This window comes from Corapipo altera, unplaced genomic scaffold (genome assembly GCF_003945725.1).
Source record: "Corapipo altera isolate COAL_440 unplaced genomic scaffold, ASM394572v1 267, whole genome shotgun sequence".
In the NCBI taxonomy this organism is placed as follows: domain Eukaryota; kingdom Metazoa; phylum Chordata; class Aves; order Passeriformes; family Pipridae; genus Corapipo; species Corapipo altera.
In genome coordinates this window covers 271290-284693 of record NW_020884970.1, presented here as the reverse complement: position 1 = coordinate 284693, position 13404 = coordinate 271290, and the positions used below count along the sequence as shown (strand labels likewise).

Below are 13404 nucleotides of genomic sequence, written 5' to 3'. Positions count from 1 at the left end.
CTCCTTTCCTGTGCTGAAATCCCAGGTAAGTAGCCTTCAGTCCCACACCACTTTGTCCCTGCCCCACGGGCTGATCTCCATGATTTTCCTGCCTTTCCATCCCTGGAGACATCCAGGTTGACATCATTATCTTCTCAAGGTCTTTGTTGCAGCCTGAAGTCAGCTGAGTGATGGATTCTTACACCCAGGAAAGGAGCAGATGTTTGTTGTGTGAGAATGAGTGTCTGTGTGTCCACGGCATGTTCACTTCCTCCTCAGTTTAAAGTTTTCCTCCCTTTTTAAGGAATATTCATGTCACTGCTTCCTTTCCTGAAGGGAAGTTTAAAATTGCTAAATAATTAGGTCTCATGAAGCCTTACCATGTTTACTAGAATGTAAGGTTTTTGGAGAGCAGTTTGGAATTTATAACCGATTTTACTGTATTTCGAAATACCAGTTTACTAACACTGAAGCTGTTCAAGGCAAAAGAACAACCTGAAGTATTTCAGTGAGCTACAAAAAATAAATTATATTTGAAGGGGATTGGAACTGGATGACCTTTTAAAGTCCCTTCCAACCCATTCTATGATTCTATGAAATCACGGATAATGCTGCATTTTTGATTTTCTGAATCCAAGTAATTTTATTTACATAAAAGCAACCTTTATTTTAAAGAATTCTACTCCATAAGCTAGTAATATATATAGTTCATATATATATATGCATATACTACATGTACTAAACATATAAAAGCGTATTTGTTATTCAATATATTGTTATCAACATGACAATATTTGTTGCCTAGATGGGAGTTTTGGCAATGATTGTGTAGGAAAATTCCCTTTTTTCTTCCCTATCTTTAGCTTTGCCTTCAGTATCCTAGATTTAAAATACAAAATATTTTAAAATATGAATATATAAATAATATTAAGCCATGGGCTCTTCCTGAGAGGTGCAAGGGAACGTGCTGGCGTGGTGTGACTGTGGTGGGTTGTGCTGATGTGGTCACCAAAACCTGGGCGAGGTGCTGAGGGCATTTCTCTGTCTCCCCAGTGCTGAATAAAGACATCACCACCTGCAGAACCTCAACCATCACGGGAACCCTGAAGCGCCCATCGCTGCCGGATGAGGAGAAACTGAAACTCAACCACCCAAAAGTGTCATCGAACTTCAACAGTCTTCCAGCCAACGTCTCAAAGATGCACCTCCAGGGCTCACCACACTACCTGGGGGCCATCAACCTGAACGAGTTCAGCAACCACTCCCTCACCCTGAAGAAGGACAAGAATCAGCCACCCAAATCCATCTACATCTGCGACGGGGACATCTTCAAGAAGTTGGACTCGGAGCTCTCGCGGGCGCAGGAGCAAACCCTGGACACCAGCTACGTCATCCTGCCCACCAACACGTCCACCCTGAGGGCCAAACCGCCCAAGGACGAGAGCAAATACAGCATCAACATCGACCAGATGCCTCAGACACGGCTCATCCACCTCAGCATGGCCACTGACCCGGGCTTTGTGGTCAAGAGTCCTCCCCGGGAGCCTGTGGCCATGGCGTGCAGCGAAGTCCAGGGTTCCTCCATGATCCAGCAGCAGCAGCAGCTGGCTCCACAGAATATCTCCAACGAGTCACAGATGCCCAACAGCCTGTGTGACACGGGTGACTCAGGGAACTCGGGTGTGGTGTCCAAGAGCGAGACCGTGTCCACCCTCTCCATGAGCTCCTTGGAGGTGAGCGTGGGATTTGCTGGGTTGTTCTCAGCCCGGGATGGTGCCCTGCCCTCAAAGGCAGGTGTTCCAAGAGAAGCACCTTAGGGCAGGTGCAGCCCACCATGCAATGCCAGTAGTATATTCCCAAGAGGGATCACCAGCACGGGATACTATTTTGGAATGTAATGTTTGAAATCTCTCACAACTTCCAAAGACAGATTTCATTTATGGATCAACTGCCTTTGGCCCTACAGGTACTGCAGGATCAAAGAAAAATGGTAGTTTGTCAAAGACTTCTCATTTTAATGCAAGACATGTGTCTTGCCTTGACTTTTCTCCTTCCATCCTCTGCCTCTGTTTCCCTCTTTGATGACTTCAGTCATGACACAGATGGGAAACTCCTGGTGATCCAGGGGTAAAGTGTCCCTAAGGCACATCCCACAATGTGGGAATGTCAGAGGTTTTGCACAAGTGCATCCCTCTCCTTTTGAGCTTTGATAACTCATTTGTATTTCAAGGCCAGGTTGGATGGGGCTTGGAGCAACCTGGTGTAGTGGAAGGTGTCTCTACCTCTAGCAGGGGGTTTCTAGATGATCTTTAAGGTCCCAACCCAAACCATTTGATGGTTCTATGATTCATGCTAGGGCTGATATTAGCAGTTGTTCCCAGACTTTAGATCTTACACCGAGGTCTGTCCTGGGGCATCTGGCCCTGTTCCTGGCTGTTGCCAGAGAGCAGGTCTTAACCACTGCCGTCCAAATTTCAGTCTCAGCTGGCTGGTGCTTGGAAGCTCCAGTAGATCCATTGGCTGATCTGTTCCCTCTCTGCTTCCCATTCTGTGAACAACCTGAAAACTCACAGCCAGGACAGAGCTCAAATTGGTCAAAATCCCATGCCCTCCTCAAGGTACACTGGTTTTGGTAGAGATCCCTCAAGGTGACCTAATTGTGGCCTTCCAGTACCTGAAGGAAGCCTTACCAGAAAGATGGAAAGGGACTTTTTGCAAGAGCATGTGGTGACAGGACAAGAGGGAGTGGCTTTAGACTGAAGAGAGTAGGTTTAGATTAGAGATTAGGAAGAAGTTCTTCCCTCTGAGAGTGGTGAGGCTCTGGAGAAGGTTGTCCAGAGAAGTTGTGGATGTCCCATTCCTGGAATTTTTTAAGGACATATTGGGTGAAGCACTGAGCAACCTAGTCTTGTGGAAGGTGTCCCTACCCATGCTGGGGGGCTGGAACTGGATGATCTTTGAGGTTCCCTCCAACCCAAACCATTCTATGATTCTAAATGCTTGGAACTTTTCATCATGAAGTGCCAGAGAAACATGTAGGAAGAAGGAAAAGGAGAAGGACTGTCCCTGTTTTATCTACTCTGATTGTATCAACCCCTCACTAACCTTCACTCTTCTCTTTCTCTCTCGAACACCCAGCGGAGGAAATCCCGGTATGCAGAGCTAGATTTTGAGGTGAGTACATCCTTTTAGGAATGTTCCTTTTGAGGGATAGGATGAGAAAAAGAAACAGTGCTTTCTTTTCTTTCTCTAGCCTTCTTTCCTGCTTTTGCCAAAGAGCTTCTTCAAGGGTTTAAAACTGGTGGGTTGGAAGAGTTGTGCTGGGGTAACAAGGCTTAGCCTGTGCAGCTAAAAAAATAGGGGATTTATTGTTAATGACCTTCATAGAATGAGCCTGGGTGGAAAAACTACTGTAGGTAAGGAGATATCTGTCCTCACACCTGAGGCACAGAGTGGATTTTTTGAAAAGCCAGTCCTTCACAGGGGCAGCAATCCTCACTCCGTCCTTCCCAGAAGGGCTGTCCTTTCCTTCTCTATCCTTGTCCAGTTCTGGGGAGGTCTCGTCTGGAGTGCTGTGTCCAGTTCTGGGCTCCTCAGGACAAGAGAGACATGGAACTCCTGGAGAGGGTCCAGTGGAGGGGGACAAAGATGATTAAGGGATTATCTGATGAGGAGAGGCTGAGGGAGCTGGGCCTGACTGAGAGGGGACCTCCCCCATGTCTGTCCGTGTGTGCAGGGAGGGGACAGAGGATGGACCAGGCTCTGCTCGGGGGGGCCCAGCAATGGCACAAGAGGGAATGGGCAGGAACTGATGCCCAGGAAGTTCCACCTGAACATGAGGAAGAACTTCTTTGCTGGGCAGTGACCCAGCGCTGGAACAGGTTGCCCAGAGACGGTGTGGAGTCTCCATCACTGGGGATATTCCAGACCCCTCTGGACACAATCCTCTGCCTTGTGCTCTGGGATGACCCTGCTGGAGCAGAGAGATTGGACCAGATGACCCATTGTGGTCCCTTCCAACCTGACCTAGCCTGACCCCATGATTCCCCTCACAGCTGCCACTTCTTCCAAAGCAGAGTCACATTAAGGGCCCAAGAACTGGAATCCCTTAATGCTGGAATCACTTCAGAGCTCCAGGCTGGGAATTTTGTCTGAAATTGAGGCACCACGGCACATCTAAGCTGCCACCTTCTCCACTTGTCTAGCCCTTGGCAGAGCACAAGGACAAGCACATATGGAAATCCATATTCAGTGTACTCTCACATGCCAAGGGAAGTTCTTACAGAAATCAGTCCTGGCCCCCGTTTCTGGGCAGTAGAAGGTAGAAGTGAAATGCAGATGGGTCAAATTGAAAGGAAAAAAAAAAGAAATTATGGAACAGTTTCTGGTGGAACTTCCCCAAATTCTACATGTTTGTGTATTTACTGGTGACTTACTGAGAACAGGGTTTTCATGGGGTCATGTATCAGTTAAAGAAGGTCAGCAAAGCTTCCTAGGTCTGTCTAGTAGAACACTACCAGTCAAGCACAAACTGTGCAGCATTAAAAGTTGGTTCTTGCAGGTTTAGGGTAATGGTACAGTCAAAAATTAATAATTCTTACTTTCTTCCACCATCTCACCTTGAAAATAAAGGCAGTGGTACTGTGGGTCCTCAGGAAATGTTGAAAGTATTTAGTGCACAGCAGATTTTGCCTGCAGGGAGACAGATCTTGGATTTTGTAACTCTGGGGGGGAGGAAATGCTCCTTCTGAATTGAGTTTTGCTGACCTGTGGCCTTTTGTGTTTGCTCCAGAAAATCATGCACACGAGGAAACGTCACCAAGACATGTTCCAAGACCTGAACAGAAAACTCCAGCACGCAGAGAAGGACAAGGAGTCTCCAACAACGGACAGCAAGGTCAGTCAGACACTTCCAGAGCCATCATCTCCAACAGGAGCATGGGAAGCAGCAGGAAGGTTTAGGAGCACTCGCTGAACACTTTCCCTTGGTTTTCTGTCCATGGGTGTTGTAACAAACACATGCAACACAAAGGACAGGGAGACTCACAGAGGTGCCACCAGCTTGTCTCCTGGTCAGCAGCCCAGAAGGAGGATGTCTGTCCTCGTGTCTGTCCATGGTGTTGTCTGCTTTGTGTTTGTGTCTGTTCTTTGCATTCCCTTTCAGGCCATCTCTTTGTGCCCTGTACATCCACTCATAGCTGGCAACTGGAAATTAAGATGAAATCCAGGTGGAAACGGGAGAGGGCAGGAGGAGGGGATGGCAGGAACCATCTACTCGATGTTATGGGGCCAAGTCAGAGGTCAAGGTGACAGGGATGGGCTGTTTAGGAAGGCCACAGCAATGAGATTTAAGCTGTGGGGTTGGCAGCACGTCCTGGGGACTGAACCCTGATTAAATGTGGGTTATTGGTGGCAGCTGATCACCACATCCATGTAATATGGGAATACAGAAATGGACCAGTCCAGATGAGGACAGGAAGATGCTCCGAGGGCTGGAGCACCTCTCCTGGAAGGAAAGGCTGAGAAAATTGGGATTGTTCAGCCTGGAGAAGAGAAGGCTCTGAGTTGACCTCGTTGTGGCCTTTCAGTACCTAAAAGAGCTGGAGAGGGACTTTGGGCAAGGGCCTGGAGTGACAGGACTGTGATGGTCAACAAAGGGGAAGTGCTTTAACCTGAAAGAGTGAAGGTTTAGATGGGATACTGGGGAGAAACTTTTCCTTGTGAGGGTGATGAGGCCCTGGCACAGGTTGCCCAGAGAAGCTGTGGCTGCCTGAAAGTGTTCAAGGCCAGATTGGACGGGGCTTGAAGCAACGTGGGCTAGTGGAATGTGTCCCTGCCCATGGCAGGGGGCTGGAACTGGATGAGCTTTATGGTCACCTCCAACACAAACCATTCTAGGATTCCATAATATACATGGTTTTCCTCAACAGGAGCAAACTTCCAAGGAAAAGGAGACTTTAGGGGAAGGCAGTTTGAGGGAGGCAGCTTTTCAGAGGGGCAGAGATGTGGGACTAGAACCAGATATCAGGAGCCTGTGTAGTAAGTGATATAGATGATACAAATAAGGGAGGGCAGGCTGGTGGCACCTTCCACATGTCTCAGCCAGCTGGGCAAGGACTGAAAGGATGCAGGGAAGTCTGTTGGCTCCAGCAGAAGGGAAAAACAGGTGTCAGAGCCAGATTGGCAGGACAAATTAAATTTGGGGGTTGCTTGCACTCAGAAGAGGGGCAAGGTGAGCTAATTATGACATTCTTGGTCATTTATAATCAAAGTCCCTCATGACAAGAAAGACATTGAGGGACTGGAGAGGGAAAGGAGCTGGAGCATAATTCTGATGACGAGAAGCTGAGGGAGCTGGAGGGGCTCAGCCTGTAGAAAAGGAGGCTCAGGGAGGACCTTTTTGCTCTCTACAACTCCCTGAAAGGGGTTTGTAGCCAGGTGGGGGTCGGTCTCTTATCCCAGGTAACAAGTGACAGGATGAGAGGAAGCAGCTCCAGTTACAGCAAGGAAGGTTTAGCTTGGATGTTAGGAAAAATTTCTTCACTGAAAGGGTTGTCAAGCATGGGAAGAGGCTGCTGAGGGAAGTGGTGGAATCACCATCCCTGGAAATGTTAAAAAAACCATATGGATGTGGTGCTTAGGGACAGGGTTTGGTGGTGGCCTTGGCAGTGCTAAGGGTTGGACTTGATGATCTTAGACCAACCTTAAGGATTCCATGATTTTAAGTCAGATCCAGGATGCAGCATGACCAAGTTGGGGCTGATTTTGATGGGACTCCCTTAGAGGCAAGACCAGAGCTGAGAGGGTGATTGAACAATAGGTTTAGTTTGGTTTTTGGGGGAAGCAGAGCCCTGCAGAGCCTTTGGTCTGTGTTCAGATCTCCCAGCATTGCTGTGCTGAGCTCCAGAGGTGTTATCCCGGCAAATCCCACTTTTATTGCCCATGGCAAGGTGTCATTATGGGCAGCAGAATGAGAGGGATAGTGGATCTAGCAGGCAGGTCCAGATCAAAGAAGCCTGTGGTGGCCCAGAATCCCAAAGTTTCACTGAACATCATCTCTCTGCTTTATTTTTTCTATTATTTAGGATCAATGCAGCTATAAAGCCAAAAATGCTTAAACACCACATACAAGCTAATCCATGGGATGTTTGCAGCAGGGTTTTATAGATTGAGGTGTCTTTAGCATTTCAGAGATGTATCTGTGTAGAATTAAAGTTGCCACTGTCAGCATCAAAGGGCTCTGAGCTGCTGAGGGGAGCTCTGAAGGTGGCCTTTGCATATTGACTGAGTCTTATTCAAGTTAGGATTTTCCCTGGGATCTAACCCAGGAGGGGGAGCTTGTGAAGATCAGTATTGGCAAGTCAGGAGCAGGTATTGGTTTAAAAACCTCCAAAGCAGCACAAAGCAAAATAAATAGCTTTTTTTTTCCCACCCCTTTTTCTACCATTCGCTGCTGAGGAACCTGCTGGAACCTCCTGCCCCATCTTCAGCTTGCCCTGAAGGGGAGGCAAACTGCAGATACCGGGGATTAAAGTAACAACAAAAGAACATTTTTCTCTTTTATGTATGTTTAGGTTATAAAACGCTGGAGTGTTTCTTCTGGTGGCAGTGATAAAACAAACGTTAGCGTAAGTCTGGCTTTCACTTTGCATCAAAGAGCATTCCAGACCTATCCCAACCCCTTCCATAACGTGAATCCAAACTCATTCCTTCACCAGCAGGAAATAACTCATTCCTTCACCAGCAGGAAATTCCTTGCCTTGTGGGCATGAACAAGGTCGTAAGGGTCCTGGGATACCCTTGAACTCTTTCTCACCATGGAGCAGGAGGGATATTTTATGAGTCTAGTCCGTCTGCCTGCATTGCTGTTATCTTTGATTTCTCTTTCAAATAAGCAACCACAAAGTCAAGGCTCCCCAGCCCTGGCAGTTTCCCAGCCTCTCCTGGCAGCATGACCCGTTGTCCTCAGTCCTTTCCAAGTTATGATGCTTTTCCTAATCTTCTCACTCTTCCTCTCTCCTCCTTCAACTCCAAAGTCAGGAAGGTGCTGCTGAGACTTGAACTAAATAAACTGTTGTCTGCACAACACAGACATCCTTTGGGAATTCCTAGGAATGATACTGACCATTTTTAGGGATTTGGTTTGGATATAAATGCCAGTCCTCTGTACTCCAGTGCACTGGTCAAACCTGATTATCCTGTCACAATAAATACGTAGTTCATATCAAATGAACTACAAAATTATCGGATTTTAAGGAAACACCAACAGATTAATGGGATGAAGAAATAGCTTTTTTGTCTCTTTAGGAAAAGGGGTTGAAAATTCAACCATCACATGTGTTTACTGCTGAGAATTTCTCCAGATTCATTGGTAAAACATCAATTTTAAAGGGTCTTCAGCAAAGAGAAGGTTTGTCCCAGCACATGTATTCCTGCTCTCCAAGTATCCTGACACATGGAAACTTTGGATAAGTGTTACCTCTGTGTACACTTGAAAAATGAAGAGGAATGTCCTTTGCTCACTGTCCCAGAGTTATTTCTGCAGAGCTGGAAACATAATCAGGGACTCAGAAAATCGTTAAAGTTGAAAAAGACCTCTCAGATCAACCATTAAACCACCACTAAACCATGTCCCCAAGTGCCACATCTTTTTAATCCCTCCAGGGATGCGGACTCCACCACTGCCCTGGGCAACTGGGCCAGGGCTGGACAACCCTTTCAGTGAAGAAATTTTCCCAAATATCCAATTTAAACCTCAACCTGGCACAGCCTAAAGACATTTTCTCTTGTTTTGTCACTTGTTACTTGACAAAAGAGACTGACCCCCACCTGGCTGGAACCTCCTCTCAGGGAGTTGTAGAGAGTGAGAAGGTGGAGACAGGTTTGGAGATGGATTCTGCTTTCCCATCACCCTATGACCAAGGGGTCCTAATCCACATCCCACTGAGATTGGGATGTCCTTTCTTAGGCAATAAACCATATTTTTTTCAGTTTATTACATGAAATTTATTCCACGTGACATTTAGATTTTAAAATCTCTACCTCAACTATAAAATGCTCCAATTGGAAGCACCCTCAGCTATTCCTGCTGAAAATCACGTGGACCAAAGCACACAGGATCCCACATCCACCTGGCCATTCCCCTGCAGCAGAATACAGGGGTCTCACTCATAACAGCTTTAAGCTGAAAAAATGTGATTTAGTTTGGATGTAGGGAAGAAATCCTTCCCTGGGAGAGGGTGGGGAGGCCCTGGCACAGGTTGCCTAGAGAAGCTGTGGCTGCCCCATCCCTGGAAGTGTCCAAAACCAGGTTGGATGGAGTTTGGAGCAAGCTGGTCTATTGGAAGGTGTCCCTGCCCGTGGCAAGGGACTGGAAATAAATGGTCTCTAAAGTCCATTCCAACCCAAACCATTCTGTGATCTGTGGCTTTATGGACTAATCAGGGATGTGGACACTGTTACCCAAAGCTCATTTTTCAGTGCTGGAATTAAGATATGAGCAGCAAGATCTCATGGCTGCAAGTTGAAAAATCAATTTTTTTAATGCATCTAATAGATCTCTGTATGACCTTACCATGACCTTTCCAACTCAGGATATTCTAGGATTCGGAGGTAAATTTTGTCTCCCTTGCAGTCTTGAACTTCACATAAAGCAAGGAAGGTGGAGGTGATTTTTTCCTTACACAGAAGGAAGTTATAGCATTGTAGGCAGGACTTCTTTGCTCCTGTTATGCTGGAATTTGGGACAGATTATCTCTGTCCACCTGAAGAGATGTAAAATCTAAAAATAGCATCTCAGGAGCAGGTTTGCTTTGCTCACCCTCTTCTCAAAAGGCTCACAGCCAACCTGTCTGTGGATATTTCACACTGTTGCCCTTCCATTTTATCCCAGACCAAACTGGGAGCTGGTGCAGACCCTGAGCAGAAAACTGAATGAGCTTTGTGTGTTAAATATTTATCCCCTGGGCAGCTTATCTGCAACCAGGAGGCTTGAAAGGAACCAAAGGCTTGGAGACAACCACAGCAGGATTTGCATCAAAATAACACCTCCATCCACCCCAGGCATCCTGAGGAAAATTTAAAGCTCTCCTGGAGCCTGGGATCCACCAGACCCTCCTTTTGAAGGCTGCAATAAGCAGTGAGCAGCTTCCACCTGGACCATAAATATCTCTTTGTAGTTTTAAGGCATATTCTGCTACCCAAATGGATGGATGTTGGAATGTGAGGTTGGTACTGACTCACACAGCAGATTTCTTCCTTCCTAATCACTCCCATCACTTTGAGTCATTCTTTACCTCCCATATTGCTACCAGAAAAAAAAAAATCCCATTGTTGGAAACCTCTCTTCAAGTTTGTTTCTGTGTTTAAAAGCCTGACCTTTGCCTGGCAGACTGCAGGCTCCAACATGCAGTTTCTTTCCCTGTTTCCTCCTAAATACACACAGTTTCCAGGGTTTAAATTCTTGTAGCTGAGATCTCTTCACATTAAAGCAGAGTAGTGGCTGTTTTCAAGCTGCTTTGTACTACACAGGAAATATTTGGCTGTGCAGAGCTGTGTTCTCAGGCTAAAGCATCTCCAACACTGCTACTCCCTGGGACTTAATTGCTAAAGAAATTCCAGTGCTTGGGCTGGACATCCAGAGGGGTTCACATGCTCTGCAACAGCTTGATGTGAAAGTGGAGCCTTTGCAGGCTTTAAAAAAAGCCAAGGTTTTGCTTCTGCTACAATTTGAAAGGAATGGAAGTGACACTCCTGCCTTCCCCCTCTGCTGGAGTCCTTTGATCCAGCTCTATTAGGGAAGTTTGAATCACATACATATTCCTCTTTTCCTGCCATCATCTGGCTTTGCATTCATTTTAAACCTCTTTGCTGGTGCTGAGGTCAGAGCAGAGCTCTCAGATTCCTCTGATTTACTCCTTCTTGCTTATTAGCTCCTTGCTGTGTCCTGCTCCCTGCAGCTGGAATGGCTTTTGCTTTGGCTGGAGCCCTGTCCTGGAGCTCACAGACAGGATCAGGGCTCAGTTTGTAACTCATGGAATCATGGAATGGTTTGGGTTGGATTGGATTTTAAAGAACATTTTGTTCCAACTGCCTGCCATGGGCAGGGACACCTTCCACTATCCCAGGTTGCTCCAAGCCCTGTCCAGCCTGGCCTTGGACACTTCCAGGGATGGATCCACAACTTCTGTGGGCAAAAAAACAGCTCTCAAATCCAGCCCCACCTCTCTGTTGGTCCTGAAAAAAAAAAAAAAAAAAAAAAAAAAAGCAGTTGCTTCAAAATCCAGCATAAAAAGATACAAAGGTTTTTTTGCCTTTCTATGACTTTTTGCTGTTTCCTTCTAGGCAGTGTTTCTGTCTTGATTCCTCACTTTCTCTTCTCACGTAGAGATTTTTCTCTGCTTTCCTCTTTGGACACCTGGAGATGTTCCCATTCCACCAGCACTTGCTTTGACATCTGACAGAGGGGTGAGAAAAAAGAGATCATGGAGTGACAGGACAAGGGGGAATGGCTTTAAACTGACAGAGGACAGGTTTAGATGAGATATTAGGAACAAACTCTTCCTGTGAGGGTGGGGAGGTCCTGGCACAGGTTGCCCAGGGAAGCTGTGGCTGCCCCATCCCTGGAAGTGTCCAAGGCCAGGTTGGACAGAGCTTGGAGCAACCTGGTCCAGTGGAAGGTGTCCCTGCCCATGGCAAGGGGTGGGAATGAGGTCTTTAAGGTCCCTTCCAACCCAAACCATTCTGTGATTCTGTGAATATTGATCACTATTGCAGCTCGTCCCCACTCAGGGCTCTGTGTCTCCCTGGTGTTCTCTGCTCCATGACAGGATTAATCCTTTGCTTTCTGACCTGTCCTTTCTCTGGCTGACTGAGAAGCCCTGCTTCCAGGTGGGAAAACTTGGCTCCTATCCATGGGAACCTCTTTGCCTGGGCTGAGGCTGGGGGTAGAGGAGCTCAGGTGGTGGTGGTTGTGTCACTCAGGGTCATTCCTCACTGAGGAATCAGAAAATTGGGAAGCTTTGCTCCTCTTGCTACTGCCTGGGTGTCCCTCTGCAAGGGAAGCTCCACTTCTGTGCACAGTGTCTCTGTGCCACATCTTTAATCCTCTTTGCACTTCTTAAAGGCTTTAGTAGCTGGCAAATTTTAAAGCCAATTAGGGCAGTTTTTATAGGGAGGAGCTCTGCATAAAGTCCAGTAATTACTGCAATAAATTCTGTTATGAAAATGACGTCAAACCTTAATTCCTTCAGCCATAAACCATCTGTCAGCTCCTGGGTAGCCAAATATACCATCAGTCAGAAGTTCACCTCCTTCTGTACATCACCTGACACCTCCTGTCCCAAGAATTAGGCATCGGTTCCTCTGTATTGTTCAAAGAAACATCTTATTCCCTGTATCCCCTGCTCCAGCACCAGGAAGGGGCCACCAGCAGATTGAACTCTTGGTTGTTTAAACTCTAAAATCTAAATAATTCTTTATAGAGTCTAAATAAAAGACTATATTAAAAAAAAAAAAAAAAACATGCTTTGGGTGCTCCTGGTCCCTTTCTGAGTCCCTGGGTGCCCCCATCAGGCAGCCTTGAGTGTTTTCAGCATTTTGGGGAATTTATTCCTCCATATCTTCCCAGTGGGCTCTTCAGCAGACCAGAAGCATTGTCCCAGAAAGGGATGGGATGTAAACCAGAAGGATTAACAGCAAGAACAGTCTGGAAAACAGCCTGTTCCTGGTGCTGGTGGGACCATGGGCTTTCTCTGCAACTCTCAGGATGTTTAGGAGTCAATGCAAAGAGCCCCTGAGGGTCTGAAGACCTCCTTGATCCAGTGCCTGTTCACCTTCACTAGATTTTGGCTCACAGAAGCCCCTTCAGGTTGGATGAGCTTCTGAGAACACAGAAGCAGAACACATATTTTTATACCCCTGCACATGCTGAGTATTTCAAGTTACCTGACTGATTTCCAAGTCAAAACCACACATTATTTCTCCTCTTTTTCTTTCTTTTTTTCTTTTTTTAATGTAATGAAATTCTGACCAAAGTCAGCCCCTTCTTTTTATTTTGCTTTTTTCCTAAATGAAAAATAAAAGAGAAAGCATAATCTTTGTAGTTCAACAGCACAGAATGAAAGAGCTGCAGCTACTTGTTTCCTAGAAGGAAAGGAAAATTTATCATTCTCCAAAGAAACAAGGCAGCTTTCCCATTTTCTAATCACTTTTCATCGACATTGATCCAAAGATGGATTAGACAGTGTGGGCCACATTTATCTTCCAAATCCCCTGCTTTGGGCTCTGAATAACTTCATTCTGGTCCTAAAGTCATCAGTGTCATGGGGAGGGACCATTTGGGTCATGAAATATCCTTCAAGTTGACACCAGGGGCGAGGAAAGCAGCGTGGGAGGAGCTGGTTCCAGGGGAGTTATCACTGTGGA

General features: G+C 46.4%; 1 protein-coding gene across 11 annotated transcripts in view; it reads left to right on the top strand.

Moving 5' to 3' along the window:
- Positions 1 to 13404, top strand: part of ADGRB1 (adhesion G protein-coupled receptor B1) — a 293421-nt gene that overhangs the window by 272956 nt on the left and 7061 nt on the right. For all 11 annotated transcript variants that reach the window (XM_027665116.1, XM_027665120.1, XM_027665119.1 and 8 more), the window contains 3 exons: positions 1033 to 1712; positions 3118 to 3153; positions 4772 to 4876. In XM_027665116.1, coding sequence (XP_027520917.1) covers positions 1033 to 1712; positions 3118 to 3153; positions 4772 to 4876 — 821 coding nt within the window. The remainder of the gene's footprint in view (positions 1 to 1032; positions 1713 to 3117; positions 3154 to 4771; positions 4877 to 13404) is intronic.